The sequence below is a fragment of the Falco naumanni genome, chromosome 12 (assembly GCF_017639655.2).
Source record: "Falco naumanni isolate bFalNau1 chromosome 12, bFalNau1.pat, whole genome shotgun sequence".
Lineage (NCBI taxonomy): Eukaryota > Metazoa > Chordata > Aves > Falconiformes > Falconidae > Falco > Falco naumanni.
In genome coordinates, this window is record NC_054065.1 from 8,833,482 (window position 1) to 8,854,862 (window position 21,381).

The 21,381-nt window shown below is 40.0% G+C and overlaps 1 protein-coding gene across 3 annotated transcripts in view; it reads right to left on the reverse strand.

Annotated features, from left to right (window-relative positions):
* KIF16B (kinesin family member 16B) overlaps positions 1-21,381 on the reverse strand; it is a 141,643-nt gene that overhangs the window by 3,998 nt on the left and 116,264 nt on the right. For all 3 annotated transcript variants that reach the window (XM_040612062.1, XM_040612061.1, XM_040612063.1), the window contains one exon: positions 12,586-12,669. In XM_040612062.1, the coding sequence (XP_040467996.1) occupies positions 12,586-12,669 (84 nt within the window). The remainder of the gene's footprint in view (positions 1-12,585; positions 12,670-21,381) is intronic.

Sequence of the window (21,381 nt, forward strand, 5' to 3'; positions counted from 1 at the left end):
TCTGGATTATTTAGTCTGGTAATCAGTGCTCTTCCAAATGCATTTAGGAGTTTCATTTCACTAATAGCATTCAACCTGCTACAATGCTGGTTTGCTGGAAAACGTCCTAATTATAAATTTGTAAACATCTCTATGTGAGGGCACAGGACCCTGGCACTGCAACAGGGATGTAAAATGGGTAACTTACACATCAGTCATAGTGGTTGCTCAGTCTAAACACGCATTCAGGAACACCAGTTTAGAGAATGGAAAGACTCTTTATATGCACAAAACACTTAAAGATAGAAAGCCAGGTTAAAAAAAAAAATATCCAAAGTAGGAAAAGCAGTGGGTTTGCCCTCTAGGCACACATTACGATCTTCATGGCCTTTAACTTAAAATTTACGACAGCTGTATCTGCAAGTTTTAACTTTGCATTCCAAGCATTTGCAAATGAAACAAGACTGGAGAAAGTGGTGTGAGGCCCAAAGGTTTTTCTTTACTTACTAGACTGAGTAGCTTTCCCTCCCTTTTAATTATGTGAATAATGAAATGGTAACCATTTAAAAAGCTTATTAAAAATAATTTTAATAGGGTTCACCTTTTTAGCAGTAGGCCAGTGTTCATCTCATGCTCAATCCATCAGCACAGCAAAGTCATTCTAATGATTTTCGCACCACTTCATGATGTGGGGACCACATAATTTTATACATTTTAAATATAAATCCATAACTTAATTTAAAGTTATTAAAATTATTACAATCAAAAAGCTTTCTGGAATGTGAAAGTGTTCTTATCAACCCTTCAATTGTGGCATATTAAAGAGGAATTCAGTTCAATTACATTGTTCTCATAATCCATTACAAACGGCGACAGCCTCAGAGACCAATAGCAGAGCTCTGAAAGAATTGCAATTTTTCATTAAACTTTGGTGTGATTAAAAAATCATCAACTCTGGTACTTCCATAAAGTGAAGAAACTTTGAGATTTCTCTCGCCTACTGCTGTTTCTAGTGATTTCCTCAAAAAAGCCAGCATTCTAAATTCTTTAAATACAAGACTTTACAATTAGCATTATAAATATCACCTAATATTTGACAGAGCTGGAAGCACCAAACTTCAGTAAGATAAACCTTACAAGGTTTTGGGGATTTTTGAAACAATAGCTTATTTTCTTTGAAACAATACCACCCTTTCAATACCTACACGTCAATGTGATGGTCAAAAGCTTTACCAAAAGGTCACTGGTGGCTGAGGCAGGACTAATTAACTTGCTCATCTCACTGCTCGCACCAATCACATAATTATTCTGTCGACTAGTGTTAAGTGCTGCAAGCTTTAAATCAAATCTTGATTTGAATTATTCATAGAGCAAAGCATACACAGGTATCAACAGCTGTTTTCTATAGAGTAAGAACCTGATTAAAAAAAAAAAAAAAGAGAGAGAGACAGATTGTAGCATATTCCCTGAGCCTTAAAAAACACGTTATGCTGCAATTAGGTATTTGCAAAGCAAGATCTTTCTGAGGAAGACTCTAGCCCAAAGCAAGAAAACAGGAACATGCTTCACTTCCAATCCGTGATCACAAAACCAAGGATCTGCTGAGAAGACAACAGATGTAAAGGGAGCCTGCTGGAATGCAGAAACGGGAGTGTACCTCCTGCCTTTGTCTCCTAGAAATAAATCATTGATCATATGCAAAGGAAAATGAACATTTGGGGATCCTTTCCCAAATTAATCAGCCTTCTCTATTTTGGACCCTTCCATTGGTGTCTTGAAGAGGAAAAAAAAAATTACTTCCAGGGTAGTTCTTCAAATACAAAGCTCTGCAGAAATGCCAGCAGCTATCATCACCAACTACGGTCTCTTGTGACAAAAAAACCCCTAGGCTTAAACAGCAGGTTTTGGTGTCCCACAGGGACCTCAGGCTGGCAAAGGGCCCTGTCTGGGGTGATTCTATATACAGGATCTGATGAGAAAAGATCATGTATCTTCCCAAGAAAAATAGGATTCAAAATTCTCATTGGATCTGCTTCTTCCTTGTGTTTTTTTTTTTCTTAATGGCAAAAGTCAGAGGGCATTAACGTGCTGCACAAGGAGGTCAGCCAGGGCTGGAGCGCAGATGACAGGAACCCGTAGGGAAATGGCAGCAAGCCACACCAGCTTTGCCTCATCCTGGACACTCACCACCATCACAGCCACCACATGGACCGGATCATCTGGGTCAGGTGTGGAGGACAAGGAAAGCAGTGAGCCATAATATAGGAAGCTTCTTTATGAACTGAGTTCCAAGGCAGCGGGTTCTCTTATGCCAAACGCCCCAACATTACCCAGGAAGGGGTATGCAAGCTGTCCAAACTAAGGTGTTTTGTCCAGGCAGTGATCCCAGCAGGCTCCTCCTGTGATCTGCAAGGCCAGCTTGGCCCTCCAGGTCATGATTCATCTCACCGCAGTTAAGCTTCTGCCCTGTGACTGCCACTCAAACCGTCTCCCCTTCCCTTAGGGACCACCCGAGGGCTAAACTGTCTAATTAGGAGTGAATAATTGCCAGCATAATGCTCTGATAGCTCTCTAAAAGTAGATTCAAATCCATTTCTGGATTTATTAATTTGGCTGATAGCAAGAATATAAAATAAGAGGTGGCATTACTTTGGAGTACAGCTGCTCAAGAGGATGGGGGACCAAACATAGGCTATGACTAAAATCTTCACCTCCAGCAATTCAGATCAACTCTCCACTCATCAGATATAACTAGCACAGAAACATTTTTGTCTTCTGTGTTTTTGTTGGTTTTTTTAATAAAGAAAACACAAGGCTTCAATTCTTTTCCCCAACACCTTGACATATATTGCAAATCATAAAGCAGATCTGAGTAACACATGTGAGCAGGACAGCATGGGATATTCAATATCTCAAGTGATATTTCAGGCCCTTCAGGACGTACCTAATGTGACCTCTAGATCCATACACATTTATCTCCTGCACACACCCGTAGGTGATTACGTGCAGCTGTGATTTCACAGCGATGAGAAAAAGACTTACTGCCTGGGAAACTACCTGGTGCCTGAAGGGTCTTACTTCTGTGAAAAACTTGGAGAGAAATCTTCTAAAATTATGACATGATCACCTGGGCCAATATCTTTTGCAGAAAGACCAGGATAGCTGGGTTCTCCTTACAAAAAATAAATAAATAAATACAGCATTAGATACTGTCAATGTTGTGCAAAGCTTCCTCAAGGAGTCAGAGGTAACAAATGCCTCCGGAACATATCTATCCCATAGGTACCAGAGACCTTGCTCTAGTCACACATGACTTGTGTGAGCACAGAGAGTTTTTTCAGGAGAATAAAGACAGATTCACATGTTTGAAAATGACAAGTCACCACCATATTAGTCATAATATTAAAGGGTGTGGGGGGGTATTTGCTTCAGATTGCAAGACGTTAATTAAGCTCAAGGCTGGATTAACTGACTTCACATTACACAAGCCAAGAATAAAGGATTGACTCGTTTTAATCAAACCCTTCCTGTTCACTTTGATTAGGTCTAATCAGAAGCAAGGCTGTTTACAGATAATGCCTAGTAGTCACTGAAAAAAAAAAAAAAATAAAAAAAGAACTTACCAATCAGTATCACCTTACCCTGTGTTTTATACATACCCATGCAACTCCACTCCACACACCAACAATTCCCACCCAAACTAAATTCTGTGTATAACCATGCACAACGCACATCGCCGGCTCTTCCGAAGCACACCTGTGTTAAACTTCCAGCTGTCTCATCAACAGCCTTTGCCTGTACAAATGTCCTCTTACCGGTGGAGGGAAGCAAACCTGGCACCGCAGGAATCCTACTGCTGGGAAGTAGCAGCCAGGCGCAGCTTTGGGGGCAGCAGAGCATTTGCTGCAGGGTCTGGCTGCCTGTGCTGCGGGCTGGCTACATTCCCTAAGAAACCAGGATCTGTGGGTTTCCCTTAACAGAAATAATACAAGTATGGCATATTATGCTAAGTTGGCTTTTTTTAATTTACTAGCAATCATCCTAGCGATTTGACTGCGATACACATATGTAAACTCTTAACTTGTTAGATTGAGCTTCTTTTCTAAGGAGCTAGATAGCAGGAGATGAGACTGAAACATCCTACCAAAAACATAATACAGCTCTTCTGTTAGTGAACAGATTTACCTGTACAGCCCCCAAATGTTACCATGGGTGCAAATGCTGGATCTATAAAACTAGAATTTTGTTTTTATAGCAAAGAGTTTAGCCTTTGCTTTTGTCGGAGCTACGAACCTGGGCTATGGAGAATTGTGTTCTTGCCACTGCAGTGGCATTAACGCCACAGCAGTCTGTTGGTGGCGGACTTGCCCCAAAGCAGAGAGAGAAGCAGCAGTAACATACATACCACTCCTTTGGGCATGTTTAGAGCTACTGAAATGACTTTGGAACTAAGTGGGTAAGAATCAAGCTCTTTAAGAAGCTAAATTCCATCGGAAAAACAGGACTTAAATTTTTAGCCCCTTGGGAAACTCTCCCTATGTTTTTTATGCACAGCACAATGCTTGAATCAGGGCTAGCTTCCTCCACAGCTATACAGGTAAAAGCAGATTTTACCACTACATCTCCAGAAGTGTTTGAGTGCCATTAAAATTTAATTTTACCCAGGGCAGTACTGAAATTTACTTGAATTCATACACCTTTTTGAATTTTTGTAATGTACAAGCATTCTGAGAGATGCCAGTTATGAAGGTGAAATTGCTCTCCTATGTTTTCAAAATCCAAACTATTCATTATAGCTATTTACAGTGTTTTTCTGTGCAAGTCTAATGGCATAAGCACATGTTGTTGAATTACTATTATGCCACATCAATTGAATTAACTTCTGAAGTCAGTCTACATCCCAAATTACAATCTTATTCTGCCTGAAATTCATTTAAAATCCACAGGACTTAATATTTCTTACAATGCCTGCTTGCTGAAAGCTTATGTTCATTGGCTGCAAGTAGCCCCAGCGAAACCTGAATTGTAGGCTGGCAGGGAAAAAAGGCAGCAAGGGCTGTGATTTACAGGTGTTCAGTCAGCGTGAGTCGTCTTTTGGAAGTGAATGGCCATATTCAAAAAGATCAAACCAGACCCGACTAGTGAAGGAAACTGATCTTTTCTTCGGAGCACAAGTCAAAACAAGTCCCGTCAAAATCTGTTCAGAAAGAACAATGACAGGATTGGATTTACCGCGCATCCCCGGGCCGGCAGCGACAGCGTGTCAGCTGCCGGAGTGGCCTTGGCAAACAGCTCCCAAAGCCCATGACATGCATCACCCTCTACTCCCTCTGCCAAAATCAGAATCGGGTGCCGCAGGATGGCTGATATGCTTGCTTTGAAAAGGGAAAGCATCGAGTTCAACCCAGCGGCCTTAGCCGAGCACTCCCATTATTCACCTGCTCACATCTGAAGGTGGAGAGCCATTACTGGAGACCCATAAAGGTACACAACTTCAAAATTTGGTATGTAGAAGGATGTTGGGAAATTTGTTCTGGACTGACAGCAAAACATATTAGGATGTGGAGCTAAACTGGAGTGTAAGATATATGCTGTCGCTTACTCTGAACTTACCACATCATGATAAACACACCTCCTTGTTTTCTGATACTCTGAAATCTCTGAAAAGGAAATTAAAAAAAGGCCTCCACATTGCACATCCTAATTAATTCTTCTCTTGTAATGGAAATAAACATTTTACCACAAAAGATCCAGGTTTTTTAGGTACTTTGTATACCTAAAGAAACACCAAAATCATTGTAAAGGGGTATGTATATTACAGTTACTTCTAGCAAACTCTGCAAAACAGGCTTTCAGACCTGGCCTTGAGTTAAGCACCGAGTATGAGCAAATGAGACCAAGGCACTGCTTACGCTCACTGTTCCTTTCCTCCAGCCTGTTGGACCAGAGCTTAAAATTAACTCATCCAGAAAATAACCCCGGGCTTTAACTCCTTTTAAACAAACAGCCATCTTTATTGTCTATTGCCACTATGTCTTGCATTTGCTGTGGGTCTGGCTGAATCTATGGTATTTAATCAAAATAACATTTTATTGGTATGGGATCAACTGCTGATGTATGCAAAGTCCTAATTTCTAGTTATTTGTATCTAGTGACTGTAATCAATAAGTAAAATTAATTTTTATTTATTCACTTTCTGAAGCTAACAGAGCCTCACGCAAGAAGCAGCACCACCCAAAAAAAGATGAAATGAATCAATGCTGAGAGCTGCAACAACTCCTCTTTGAGAGCTTCTGTTTCAAAGAACAGCCAGGTGCCTTGGGCAGCCCCGATGATGCACGGAAGGATGGGAACCTGATGTGTGAAATCGCTTTTGGATGGCTAACTACAGAGTCCTACTGTCTGCAGGCAAGGAAAGGCTTCAGTGTTGTTGCTGAAAAGCAGTCATTTTTGTTCTTAAATTTTTGTAACTGTTACTAGAGATTATGAAAGGCATTTGGTTCAGACTAACTATACCTAAGCTAGAAAAGGATCTGTTCACATGCACTTCATAGAATTGATATTCACAATATGGCCCAACCACACACGCTCTTCTCTTGTCTTTGTGAATGCTCTTTCCTTCTGTGCTCCCGTTGCACCCCTGTTCCTCTAGTGGGAAATTAAAACCATCACTCCCCAGATGCTGCATTCTTGTAGTTCAGACTACAGGTATGAAACAACCTTCTCTGGGATTATCAAACACTGACATTTGTAGCGGTTTGCTTTTGCACTAGCAGTCATACCTAGCGTGCATTACGTCTGTATGAAAAGGAAAAGCTTCCTTTTATCTGTCAATAATTATCAAATGTATTCTAGATGCTTTCTGAAGTCCATCTCACCGAGATGCTTCTAAGAACAATATTTACAACCACACTGTCAGAGCCAAGCATGCAGTCTGCAAGAGCCAGGCCAGCAAGCAGCTGTCTTTAAAGCTCATCTTGAAAATCTTTGGTATTAGGGATGTTGCTGTAAGCTGATATTGGAGTCTAATAACTTCTTTTAATAATCACTTTGAACTGACACATAATCAGTAGCTTTGAAAGGTCTTTGTGACTGGTGTCAGTCAGGAAAAAAAAATCAAACAGAAATGATAACTCTGACCCCATTTGACAGGGTTTTTTCAATAGAAACATCAATTCACCTGCAACTAGCATGGAGCGGGTTGTCCCAGTTATACATATTAAGGGCTGGGACCGTGAAACAAAGACCGGTGGGATGTACTCATGAAGTTCGTACTGAATATTCAGATGACAAATCATCTAAAATCTCATTAAAATATTTCTGCCCTCATGACTTCAAGGACAACCTCAAGAAACGAGGTCTCTGACAGACTCAGACATTCAGCTTGCCCAGATTTGTCAACAAATATTTTGAGATTATTCTTTTTTTGCAGATGTTCCTTTTGCTGGTTGCCTCCAAGGTGTTAATTCTGAAGCTAATACATTTAAATAACAAGAACGAATTCAAGTTCAAGAAAAAGTGCTATTTCCATTATTTCACATTTTTCTTAAGAACCAGATTCTTGGAGCCATGCAAAACCAACAGAGTCTCACTCTTAAAGGAGAAAATTGGAGTGGCTAGCTTTTAGAGCCCTATACCAAAAGAAACCCCAGATATTATCACCTTTAAAAGAACTCAAGTGAGAATACAAACTAGTGCAAAACATTTGGCTTCTAAGTTAAAGAATCTTATTTTGAAAGCTTAATTTTGACTGTAAGTAACAGCAATATTTCAGTCAGTTCAGTGTCTACAGTGCCTTCCCCAGCCAGTCCTACAGATTCAAGAGCAAAATTGAATTATGCAGTTCATACAAGATTTATTTCTGCCTCTTGCATTAACACCTATCATTGAAAGCCTCATCAGCAGACATCAGGAAGTGAGAAGGTTAAGGACAATTGTATTATTAATTTTAAATAAATTGAGCGTGTCTATCTTTTAAAGAGGTTCAAAGTACCAAGGAAAAAAAAAAAAAAAGAAAGAAAAAGAAGAGCCAAGAGAAAGCCAGGAAGATGTATGTGCTCCTACAAAACCTGACGTAGGCTGGCCTTACCATACTGTTTACAGGCTGACTTTATTCATTCCCTGAGCTCTGCAAGTGGCAGTAAAAAGAAGCACAGGACTGCTACCAACCGTTGAGCTGTCTGTCGGTGCATCCCTGATCAGGGATTTTGCTTGTTCCCCTTTGCTGTCCACAAACCAACCTGACGAAACGCAGCAGTGGGAATAGGGAATGGGAAACAGGGAACAGAGACAAGGAGACAGGCTGAGGCTTGGGGGAGTTCTTGTCTTCCTTTACGCAACAACCTGTTGGGATTTTGTCAGCATAGCAATTGTTTTTTCCTAAGCACACTGGTGACAGCAAGAGCGGAAAAGAAAGCCTAGTGGGTCCACAACTGCAAGGCTTCTGACCGAGGAGTCAAGAAGCATGACCCAGTCTGTTGTGTCAGCTCAGACTCCTGCCCAGTTTCTCTGGCTGCACAATGGGAAAATGGGGTTAAGAATCATTTTCAGTAATGAACAAGAAAGTGTGAGTCTAAGAGAAGAAGAAAAATAATCAGGGGAATGATATAATAGAAATGCAGTATTCCAAAGAAGTCCGGATTTTAGGAAAACTTATTACTGTCATCCACAAATCCAGCAACTCACCAAGGAATAAGATATTTTGCAGTTTAAACAGAAACAGATACACTCACTGAACCACACATCTTGTGACATGGGTTTCACTTACAAAGTTTTTGCTTAAAAAAATAGAAAAAGGAATACACGTTGCCTGATTTCATTAAAAAAATGATCCTATGCTCTTATCTACTGATTTCTAATTGCATGAAAGGATAGATACACACTAACTTCTATTCATTAACTTTAATCAAAAGAATTCTTGGCTGTTTTATTTAAGGCGGATTTAATCAAGCAAGGTTGGCTCTGAAGTGAAATTACAGTCTAAAGGCTGCGGAAAAATTAATTTAGAGTTTTGCCTTGCAACAGGTCCCTCATGAAATACAAAACTAATAGATTGCAATAGGACATTCTGGATAGGTAATTTTAAATACAATTTAGGTGTTTTCTCTCAAGATGTATAGGCAAAACCTTTGTGCAAACTTGCATGTTATTTTTCCAAAACTCTACAGAAATGTAAGCTATTGCTCAAAAGACTTTATATTAGACCAACAAAGACCAAAGCAAAAGTGTTTACATTGCAACTAGGTATCATGCCAGAAATCAAAGACTTCTCAGGATCATCTCACACAAAACCAGTACACATAACATGTGTACTTTCCTACCTATGAGGTATTGTGAAGCTTTTGGTTATGAAGCATTTGTACCAGCTAGGATAAATGAAAGAACTTAATGTTTTACATAAACTTTGTATTTATTGTGATTTTAAATCCCAATCCCCATAACGTGGGGCTCTCTGGAGTCTCACTCCAAGTAAATCCATTCCCATTATGATGAAATACGCCTACTTCTAATCTCAAGCCGAAATAAGGTAACTCTCTACATGACAATCTTAAATCAAAGCAAACCCTACAGCCAGCCCCCCGACTCCAGATGCCTTGAAAGGTTCCACAACCCCCGCTGCCATCCTAGCACTTCTACTGCAGCAAGAATCCTAGAGGTGCAGGAAAAACCAAGCTCTTCCTAAACTGTCCTGTAAAGGATGTTTTGGAAAAATCTTTTTATAATTAGGCACAAGGAAGATTTCCCTCACTAAAGCCAAGGTGAGTCAAATAAAATAACAATTCAGATATCTGCACTAGAACCGGCTCGGATTGTTGTACCTTTAGTTAATTGGAAGAGCAGGTTTGTTCCTACAATGACTCCCAGTCTATTTGCTTCATTTTCGCAGATCAGACCGAAAGCTGCAATTTAGTTTTGATATAAAGAAAAGAGCCTGCAAGGCCATTTCAGTAACCAACTGCTAATTTCAGCAAATACTCTAGTCAGGCTGTTTGAAACGACAGCTTAAGTTGTCTTATCCCTCACACAGCTGCACCTTGGAGTTTGAATGTTAATTTATGTGCATACTTAAAAAAAGAATAAAAGGTAAATTAAAAAAAGAAACTGCTGCTGCTTAGAGATGATTTGTGGAGAGCACTGGACTAGCCAAAGCTGTACTATCCCACTTCAAAAAGTTCAGGAAAAACAATGTGAAGTCACAGCCTATTCAAGGTGTATAAATACCTAATGCAAAACCTGGAGGAGCAGAGTAACCTTTTTGTCACCCACCACCGGGATGACAACTTTACTAATGATCTGGCAATACAGAATATTTGTTCAGAACACCGATATCAGATTGATATTTGTCAGGCTGTCATCTATTTTCAGTCAATCTCAGATGCTGGATGAGAATATACATTTCTGCTGGCCTGGATGCTGTGCTTTGCTTTTCTAAAAATGCAGTATTAGCTCATAAACTCTTGACTAGCAATGCAAACAATCAAGTAAGTTTTTATACCATATTACAACTATAACAACACATCACCTGCAAAGCTTGAAAGAGACTGCAAAGGGTTTTCTGCAAAGCAAGGTACGGGACCAGGTATGAAATCCAACTGAATACAAGCTATGACTCTGCTTGCTGCCAAGGGCCAACTCTCTCACCTTTTACCTGATTGAACTCCCACGTGAGAAACGCTCTATGGCCCAAAGGCTGAGAAACCCCATCCCTTACAAAGGTAATCAATCTATTTACTACTTCCCAGTTAGCCCACTGCAGTGTGCTCAAGGTTCATACCAGATTGACAGCCACGAGGCATTAACAGTCAGTACTTTAAATGCAACTGATGCCTGTGCCGTTGTCCACTATTGCAATAAAACTTCTGCTTCCACAATGCAACTCAAGATGTGCTTTGAGCCTTCAAAGTATTACATGACTTAGGAAATCATGACTAGTTAAGATGGGCTTTCCCACTCTTCACCAAGGAGGCTGCAGCTTATGTTAGCAGAAACTCTCCGGCCATTGGCAAAGCCAGAGCAAACCACTGAAAATACATAGTGAAAAGAAAATACCATGATTAGAGATCGAGATATAAGGCATAAGGGGGTTTTGATCAGCCTGTTGCATCAAATTCCTCATGGTAAGGATGTAATATTTGCTTGGCTCCTTGTCCTCTTTATCTAACTCTCCCTTAGCCACAGGGGATCTTCACTTTCTCCAGCACGGAGTGATTTGTCACAATTATTGAGTGGCACAGCCAAGTGTGCTATCTGGCATATGGCAAAACATATTCATGTGAATAGTGGTCATATATTATTATTATCTTAGAAAAATATATAGGAAATAATGTTTTAATGACTTAGTTTAAATAGATAAATCTAGTTTTAAGATAAAAACTGGCTATATAGACAGCTATAAGTACTACATGGCCATGATCAAAGCATCACTATACACAGCAGTTTTAACATTTAGAAACATTAAAATAAAATATGTTAGAAAATCAATGAAAGGTCAGAAAGATTAAGGGATTAAATTTCTTACTGGTAGAAAAGCATGCAAACTGAGTACTAAACTGGAACACAGCCACACCTTTATGCTGTCTATAGAGGACATGAAACAAACAACAACAACAAAAAAAAAAACCAAAAAAACCCCAGATTACATTTTGTGCTACATGTAAGACAGCCTCACATCAAAAGTCAGTGGGAGGATGTTTTGTTGGTAGATCAAAGAAAAGGTGAGGTATGTAGAAAAAATTGAAGAAAAGGTTCCAGTTGGAAGCAATCTACTTTTATATTAATTTCTCTAAAGCACTACTTTATGCTACTTTAGCTCTACAAAGAACATAATTCTTAATGACATGCATGATCAGGTAATCCCCATGTGGCTACAATACAGTTGCAGAGCGTATGGGTTAGTCTTTGTTCATGCCTCTTCTTCTGCTTTCCCAAAACCCCACCTCCTGCCCCTGGGCTGCAATAAACACATGCATTAATATAGAAATACAAAGATCTAATGTGTGATAGGAGTCACAATTATGCCCTCCACATAGCACTGCAGAACAAGGCAAAAAAAAACCCAAACCCAAACCCTCATAAACTCAGTAACCTTGTCCACCATAAAATTAATTTTTAAAATTAATTGAAAAAAAAAACCCTTATTCAGAAAGCTGGGTTACAAAATAAAGCTCAAAGATGCCTAAATATCACTTTCCTTCTGTCATGAGATATTTGGATATAGTAACTATGATAAAACAGTAAATCTTCAGCTAACAAATTGCATTTAAAGTAGCAATATTTTTTTTAATCTTGTCTTGCACAGAGACCATCTGTCTCCAGCGAACACTTACCTCACCCACAACCTTTCCCCCCTAAATAAATGTACCTCCTATGAATCTCTAAAGAGATGCTTTTTTTTTTTCCTAGACTAGGATTATTATCTTTTTTTAAGGCATGTTTCATTACTTTGCAATCTCCTGCTGCCATCTCCTGTGTTAAACGAGGCAGCGAGTCACTTGGTACTTACAAGCAGGCTTCTTAACTTTGACCACATGGGAATGGTTTCTGTTGGTCAAGCAGAGAGTACTCCACCTAAATACACCGCACAAGCACGTTAAAAAGTTGGCATACCTCCAAGTGACTCCGTCGTTCCGCAATCACTCGTTCATCCTTGTTTCCAAAGAGCTTCTTCGGAGGGAATTCTAAAGTGGCAAGCTGGAAGACATTAAAGGATAAATTGGCATCAGAAGTGACACACTCAAATGAGAAATTCCTCTTTAAACTACGGAGCAACTGAGAAGAAGGAAATGCCCAATATTCAAGAGCTATAGTATATGCTATTAGCAAGTACCACATTAGCTATTTCTACTGCTGTTGTGACAATCTGGTCTGCAGCACTGCTAAGGTAGCAACGTGTTTTGTCATCCATGAGCCACAGAAAGCAAATTTAGGAATTAAGAATGCCACCGTCTGCTCACATGGAGATTACACAGTTGCAAACAAACTGATGTGATAGCACCAACTAAGAAGCAAGAAAGATCTCTTCGGGAAATCTGTGTATCTTAAAAGACTGCGTTCAGTCTCTTACAAGCTGTGGTTTCCAGCCGTACTATCATCTAATGGTTTGTCTTTTCTTATGTTTTACGGTACACGTCAGATCACTGGATCTAAGAACTACCACTGAGATTATGCTGTGGAAGATGGTGCTGGATTCCAGCTGACACCTGAGCCGGACCCGACGGACCTTTTGCTGTGCCTTGAACTACGACTTCTTCCTTCACAGCAGGGACAGGCTAAGAGTGTGCACCTACACTGTGATGCACCTACACCTACCTACCTAAGATGATGGGAAGTGGGACTTCTCGAGCTATAATTCAACTGTAGCTCAATCACATTCAAATGTCTGTCCACACTGGAAGGCAATAGCTTTAAATTCTGAAAAGAATTCACAAGAGCAGGCAAAATCCCATTTATCACACTGAGAACGAAAACAAGGCAGCTGTGCAACTAACTGCTAGAAACAGCTATTCAGATCTGTCATTTTAGGAGCTCTTCCACAGAGGTGTTCAAAGCTATCTTCTCATTCCTTTGCCATCCTGTAGGAATGGTGCCAAGCTACACCGGTCAGGGAGAGGGTGAGGGAACTGTGTCCCTTTCTTGTACACCAACACGTAAAATGCTTGAACAAATTCCAGCCAGCTATATCTGGAAAAGACTCAAGAGCTAGTAACAAATGCCAATGAACTTGGTCTGCTAAGCCACTGCAGCTGGGAACAATGCACTAGAAAGCAAGTCCTCTCCACATAGTTTGTGTTTGCACTTGAAGGCACATCAAAACCAATTTCTTCCTCGTTCTCACAGTATGAGACAGAAATATGCAACCTCCCATTGGCATTGCTGGAGTTGTTTTCAGGCAAAAGTCCTGCGTAAAAATGCCTCCTACATGAATTCCCCTGGCTATTTGATGATATTGAACTAATAAACAAGATGCTGCTTTTTCTAGTATATCAGCACATACAGGACTGTAGAGAATTTATGGCTGGTTACAAGGAGCAGCAGTATACTGAATTAAATGAGGAGCTTCATTATTGATATTGAATGTAAGCATCTTTAAAATACAGAGGAATTCTACAATACAAAAAAAATTTATTTCCATTCTATGGTTCAGCTCCAACTTGAATAATTTTTAAGAAATGCCTAGACATCTTCAAATGAGCAATATAAAGTGATGTGGGGCACCAGAGGAGACAGGAGAGATGTTTGCTCGCACCAGTCTTGCCAGCATGCCCCAATTATGTTCCTCAAATTTCTCCAGCCATATTCTTCTCGGTGTGCCTGCTGCTTCATGTTGGCAGGACAAGCAGTACACAACCAAACAGTATCCTGTAATTACATCCTTGGGAGTTACTTTTACTGCATTACTCATTCCTTAACCTATACATGATTGTAAGTGCTAATATTTTCAAGGACTTCAAAATCCCCTCCCTGCAAAAATTACGTTTTATTAAACAGTACTGCATCCTGTCACTATTGGAAACAAGCAAGGTAAAATAACTACCACCACAACCCCCTCCTGACCCTAGAGAGATTTGTTTTATATTTATTTGCTAATAAATACTTCTATTACAGAATTTTAAAATAGCGTCTGTTAAAACACAGTATGTCCAAATAAAAACACCCTACTGCTACAATGTCCTCAGACATACTCTGTAGAGTCAAAGCAAGGTATTACAACTAAAATTAGGAATGATTACTTTATCTAAATTAAGTTTGATTTTAACAAGCATTTAGGGACTGATTCTACAAAACTTTGGGATGGGCAAGTTGTTTTCCTAATCTGTTAGCTTTCTTAGATACATCTCAGATGAAAAACAGTTGCATTTTCTAAAGCCAGTAAGTTTCACTAAGTTCAAACCAAAGTAGCTACTCCCATAGTTTTAACATTTCTGAACTCCCAAATCACTGATGCACAAATCTGTGAAACCAAGCCAATGAAAGTCCATTATTGCAGTCATGAATTTAATAGGCAAAAGAAAGGCCTCAGCCAGTAAACTTGGCTCTAAAATGTTCAAAGTCACAACATGTACCTAAATGAAAATCATGAATGTATTGCCCGTCAAGACCTGGGTCTGAGTATTCGGAACTTGGAGAACTATATACAATAACCTCCCTCCAGATATCCAAATCAGAACACCAATGTGCTGACCCATACTTGGCACACACAGATACGTTCCCTATGTTTGTCATACACGTATGTGTGTACAGAATATACCCATACACACACGTATGTATGGACTGGAAGGATTTTGCATCCCACAGAGGGTACATTACAAAGGACTGATCATCTACTGCAGTCACCATCACTGCGGGGGCTAGATGTAGAAGCACACAACCTTGGGCCTGCTGGAGCATTTCTAGGTCCCACTCTTTTCCAAGGGTCCTCTGGCTCCTGTTTCACCTAAATGATTGGCAAATGTCCATTTCAAAAATAAAAAATTGACACAATCTCTGTCACACAGCAGATGAACATCCAGCCACGACAGAAAAACCTCCAGCCACAGACTTCATCATCACATCAGCAGCTCTTGGAAACACTGAATTATTCCACTGTGTTCTACTCAACTATGTGCCAAGAGTCTAATGCCCACAAAAATGAAGAGACATTTAAATCTCACCAGACCTGAGTTTCAGGCTGCCCAGACACTTGGTGCAGGCATGACACCACTCCTTTCCACCCAGTTTGCAGCTTGAAAATCATCTTTGCTACATGAGAGCTAGAACCATTCATGTGACGATTTGAGTTATGCAGTCCTCTATGTGACTGTGTAATTTCACTGCAACAGGAAGCTAGTCCATTGTAGTAATTTATATAAACCCACAATATTAGTATATTTACCAGACGGAGTGTGCTTATACACCACTGATCTCTGTCACTCTGACTTACAAAGTTACTCCTTTAGTGTGAGGAAAAACACATCGGTGCAAGGGTTCCACAGGTCTGCAGAGTGACAATAAAACGTTCTCATCTCGTCTTAGTACTGGTTTATTAAAAAAAAACCAAAACCAAACCAAGCCAAAAAAAACCAAAACAAAAAACAGCCCAGCAATACAAATATACTGAAGTAACAATACATGTCATAACAACTGTCTATAAAGATCCTCTGTCCTGATGTATCATTTGGACAATCAGACTCTGAATGTAACTGTGTGATTCAGAAATGCAACTGTTCAAGAGAATTGAGGTTTATTGAAAATATCTTACACATTTAAGCCAAACTGCAGTAGCAAATATTTCAGTAAATTCAAATTTTGTTATTAGTAGTGCTACAACACCTTTAAGAAACTACACAGTAACTTCAGAGGAGATTACCACTGCTACAGGTTAATGCACATAGCACACAGTATGTGACTGAGCTGCATTTGTCGCTTAAATGTGTGAGAGATGTGAGGTGCAGATTTTGCATCGAGATGTTTGCCTTGGCTCAAGCACCATAAGAGAATTTCACATTATGCAGATTCAGGAGGATAAATTATTCTTTTAGAATTAAATGGCTATGTACCATCTGACTCAAATTAATTCTTCAAGGGTCACACGTTGACTATGAGAAGAATGTTTTGCAGCAACACAAGGCAAAACAGTGAGACTCCACAGGCAGCAAGGTAAATTATTCTACTTCCCTGAAATTTCTGAAGTACACCCCTCCTGTCCCTGTCCCTGTGCCCCTGGCTGCTGCAGCAATGAAAGACTTTGGCAGTCGGTCTTCTTCGGCAGGGATGTTTTCCCGTTTTCTAGGGCTGCTGATGAGGTGATGTGTTTTCTGTCAGGGGAAATTAAGAAGCATATTCCCCAGCCTGACAGGAAGAGAGAGCTTGAATGATTTCCTGAGAAGCTTCTGTATGTAGTGCGCAAGATTTCTAATTTTTATTTTGGCTGCAGAAGCATTTCCCTACTATACTGAATTACAGCATCGCTGCAGTACAAATTGCATTATACACATAGGAGCACGCACATGCATGCATACATGTAGCATGGGCAAGGCTGGGGCTAATCTTAGACCCAAAATAACCCAGATCATATTTCAAAATAGTATAGAGACACCTCAAGACTGCATATCACCACTCCTAATATCTTTTAGACATTTAACTTTTTATGGTTAATGAAGTTTATCCTATCTGGCAATCGTTGCTAGGCAGTAGCAGTCTCAGGGAGAGGCAAACAGTCATTTGCAATGTACTCCCTAATTTCTTTATAATAAATAAAGGCTGTGTTTTATTTCTGGGTCCCGTATCACTTAGGGGCTTGTTAGTTGTTTGTGCCTCAGCAACCTTATCTGTAAAAAACGATACTTGCCTGCCATGCTACAGTATTTGTGAGATTAGTACAATTAAGTTTAGACAGTGCTAGGTCCAGTCCTCAAGGGGAAGGTGCTTCACACTTGGCAAGTAATATTCTACTAAATTTTAAACAGCTTAATGGATTCCAATCCTGTCACATTTCAGCCAGGAGACTGGTTTTAACAAGGTTATCGGCAGGCATTTAATACTGGTAAGAGTAGATGGCAGAACAGTAACTGACCCTTTTTTTAGTCACCTATTTAATCTTACATATCTCTTTGACCTTAAGATGCACCTATTTCTGGAAACAGTGTATACCTAACAACATCTATAGGGAAGCATACTCCCTTACAGTGAAACCATACATCTTCATAGCCTTCAACTCCTGAGCCCCAGGAAGAGATGTAAATTTGGAGACTGGCCATTTGGAAACCAAGAGAGTGCAAATGAAGGCTCCAATATCACGAAAGGCTCTGCCTGGGATGGGGTGCACTCTCATTTCAGGACCCTTAGGAAACGAAGTTGTCCACGTTTGAAGTGCATCCTTTAATTTCTCCGATAATCAGTTGGAGAGACTTCGGCTGATGTTAACCCAAGTTTGCTAGGGACCTGCCGGATTTAATTCAGTTCAGGGGTTTTATAGTACAGCGAAACATAACATGTTAATAAAAACCTCTGTACAGTACTTTGCAGATGATATTTCAATATATAGTGGACCAAAGTAAAATACCACATAATACAGCCGTGTAGGCTTGTCACTTCTGAAGCGTGAAATTGTTCAAAGTGTTATGCTCCCTAAACATTAAAAAAGTGCCATTTTCCAACATCAAGCAAGAATCTACAGGTTTGAAACATCTCATTATTTCTGGTGGGTAAAAAACTATGTTTTAGTGCCTACAATATGGTAAAAGGTTTTTTTTAAGAAGAAAAACAGGGCAGACATTGATGGAGGCTGAGTCATCTTTAATCTTTCATTCTCTTTGTACTTGAATGTTTTGATATATTTAAATGGGGGGAAAAGGGGAAAAAAAGAAAATTAAGGAAATGCTAACTATTAAATTAAAAAGTCAGTCTTCTTTAACTCTCATGTTACTTTTACAACTCCAAATTTTCTCATTTTTCAAAGGGCATGTCTGACTTTTGATCCTTTGTACCAGAAATCTCTGTCACAGATGAGAAAAATCAAAGAGAAGAATGTGGCACAGTTTTGCAGCCGGTGTGGCTGCACCTGACTTGATTTTGCAGGGAGTAATGAAAGAAAAAAAAAAAATGTCCTACTTTTAGTTTTTGAAGTTTAAACAAAGTAACTTAAGCCTCAACTTCTCAAGATGTACTAAGTCTCCCAGAGTTTAAAGAAACTGGACAAAAGCTGTATTCTTAACTAGGAACTTGCACTAAATATTTAGGGATTTGACAACAAGGGAAAAAAAAAAAGCTTAACATCTATATTTCTACTAGTATTTTCTCTGCAATAAACCACCTAAGCAATTTCATAAGAGGGCCTTAGGCAAAGAAAAAAAGTTAACACTCAACTGAACAGATTAAAGGCTACTTTATAAATTCTGAAAAACCAAAAATCAAATAGAGATGAAAGATAAATCATTTGAACATATACTATCCACTAAAAAAGAAAACAACAAAATTACTTAAAAAACACCTAAGTCACATTTTCAGGTGATATAGTTCAAACTACTTAAGGTTCAAATGAACCTTTTCCCTTTCACTTCAAATATGAGTGAATAAAACTCTAAACTTTCTTCTCCTTTAGAAAAAAACAACAACATAGTCCTCCATCACGTAAACCCTGGAGTGCTTCCCCATTACACATGCTATTGGCAAGTGATGCCCTCAGAGGACAGAAAGATTAAAGACGGTATTTTCCACTATCAACTAATTGAAGAGAGGGAATATCCAGGGGCTTATTTTTGGATATTCAGTTTGTCACCTACTTTTCCATTTCTAATATTCTCTCTTTACTATTTTTCTCATCTCTTCCAACATGTTCTCCCCTACTTTCCAGCTGGTATCCACTTTATTGCTATGCTTCCATCACCTCTCTGCACCCCCCACACCCTCATTACCCACTTAATTTTTTTCTTACTCCACTGTCCATTTGCCACATCAGATTTCCTGTTCCCACGCCACCCTCCCTACCATCTGCCAGAAGGGGAGAGGGATTTGATCTTCTCAGAGGCACAACATCCAAGCAACTAAAGATCAAGCCAAAGCTCTCAGGTGGACCCGTATCAACCTTCTAATGTTGCGAACTCCCTGGAGATGACTGAACAGCTTCTAAACAGCAACAAACCCCACAATTTATTATAACAAGCAAACAAGGATAATCAACCTCCTCAACCAAAGAAAACTCAAGTCACCAGGAAAACAGAACTGGAAAAAGGTTGTGGGTAACCTTCCTTGCACGCCAAGGGTCCCTGCAGAGGAGTCCCCACAGAAGTTGCCCAACACCAGCCCAACACAGTCCTTCACTGGCTTTGAGGGAAGCCGACTATCCTCCAGCCCCCCTCCTCCCCAGGTCTTTGCAGCGTTTCTGAGACCCGAGGAGCTGCTCTAGGCTCATTCCTGCTGTGTCTCAGCTCCTCCATCAGAGCAGCAGGCTTCCAGCTTGCTGTTGTCTCTCCTTGCTGCTACAGGCTGCAGTGCTTTCTGACAAATACAAGAGACACCGTATTGCAGAGTGATGTCCTCAAGTTCTGGATTGCTTTTTGGTTTGGTTTGGTTTTGTTGGTTTTGTTGTTGTTGGTTTTGTTCTTTCCTCTGGTATCTCCTGAATACAAGTTATGTCACAACTTGGTCTCCTGTCCCTTTACAGCCCAACCTTTTCTCAGAGAGGAAGCTGTTTTGCCCCACATACATGAGAATACCCTTTTCTTCCTGCTATCCATCCTTTTTGCTCTGTGCCAAAGGTTCCCCTGCACACAGAACTGGTCTAACCTTTGCATATCTGGCTGGCAGAAGCAACTCCTGGTTTGCACATTGCTTTTTGGCTGACCCCTAGTGCAGACAGCCCCTTGAGCAAAATCTACTTTACCCCCTCCAGAACACACCCCACTGAGGGCAGAGCGTGCTGGAGACCCTGCTGGGGTTAACCTGCCAGGCAAGCAATTCTGCAGCTTCCCCACTGTACTCAGACTGGCTACAATTCCTTGCCTTTTCCCTACTTCTCTGTCTGGAGCATCACCCGTAGCTAAATAGATACCTCCTCTACATCATTCCCCTGCAATCCTGGCATTAAGCCATGCCAAGAAGCACAAGCACTTAAGTTTCCTCCCATAAATACATGTGTTCTGTTGCAAGTCTCCCCAAAGTCTGGATGCTGTGACTAACCCCTACAGATCATCTTCTCTGTATTCACCAACACATGAGCATCTTCTCAGGATGTACAAGTTCTCACAGTTGGGCTGCCTCTAATTCTAGGTAACTAGAGAGTTAAGACCTTCCTGGCATGCTTGCCAGTTACCTTACTCAGATGGGGAGATCCATTTCTCCAAAGAACATTTCAACTTCATCTGTCACTGAAGAGGGATGAGAACACAAAAAATAAATTCACCTCCTGTGAACCTCCCTCTGATGATGAAAATTACCAGGTAGGATTGGACACCAAAGATATCTCTTTTGCATTTTACTAACAGCCTCACCATCATCCCTGAGTCATGCCTACCTGCCTGTCAAACTATCATCTGTAATTATCAGAAATGTTTGAGAGTTCTCACATGTAAGTTTCTCCTTTAAACAAGCAGGCTGACCTAGACTCAATATGCATTTTTGGAGCTATGGTGAGATGTGGAGGCCACAGTTTATTGCATTATTTTAACTCCATTTAGTCTGCCTCCTGCTATTGAGAAAAATGAAATTAATTGCAGCCAAAGAAGTTACCTTGCATTCCAGGAGTGTTTTTCTTTTCCTTAAAGCAATTTCTAGACAAGTTGGAATAACATACCAAAATAGAGCCATAAACGATGGTCAATATAATATTTGACAAATTACTTCATCGTTCTGTTCATTATAAGCAGTACGATAGCATTTAAACACAGAATAACGATAACAATGAGCAATAGTACGTACCAAAGTTCA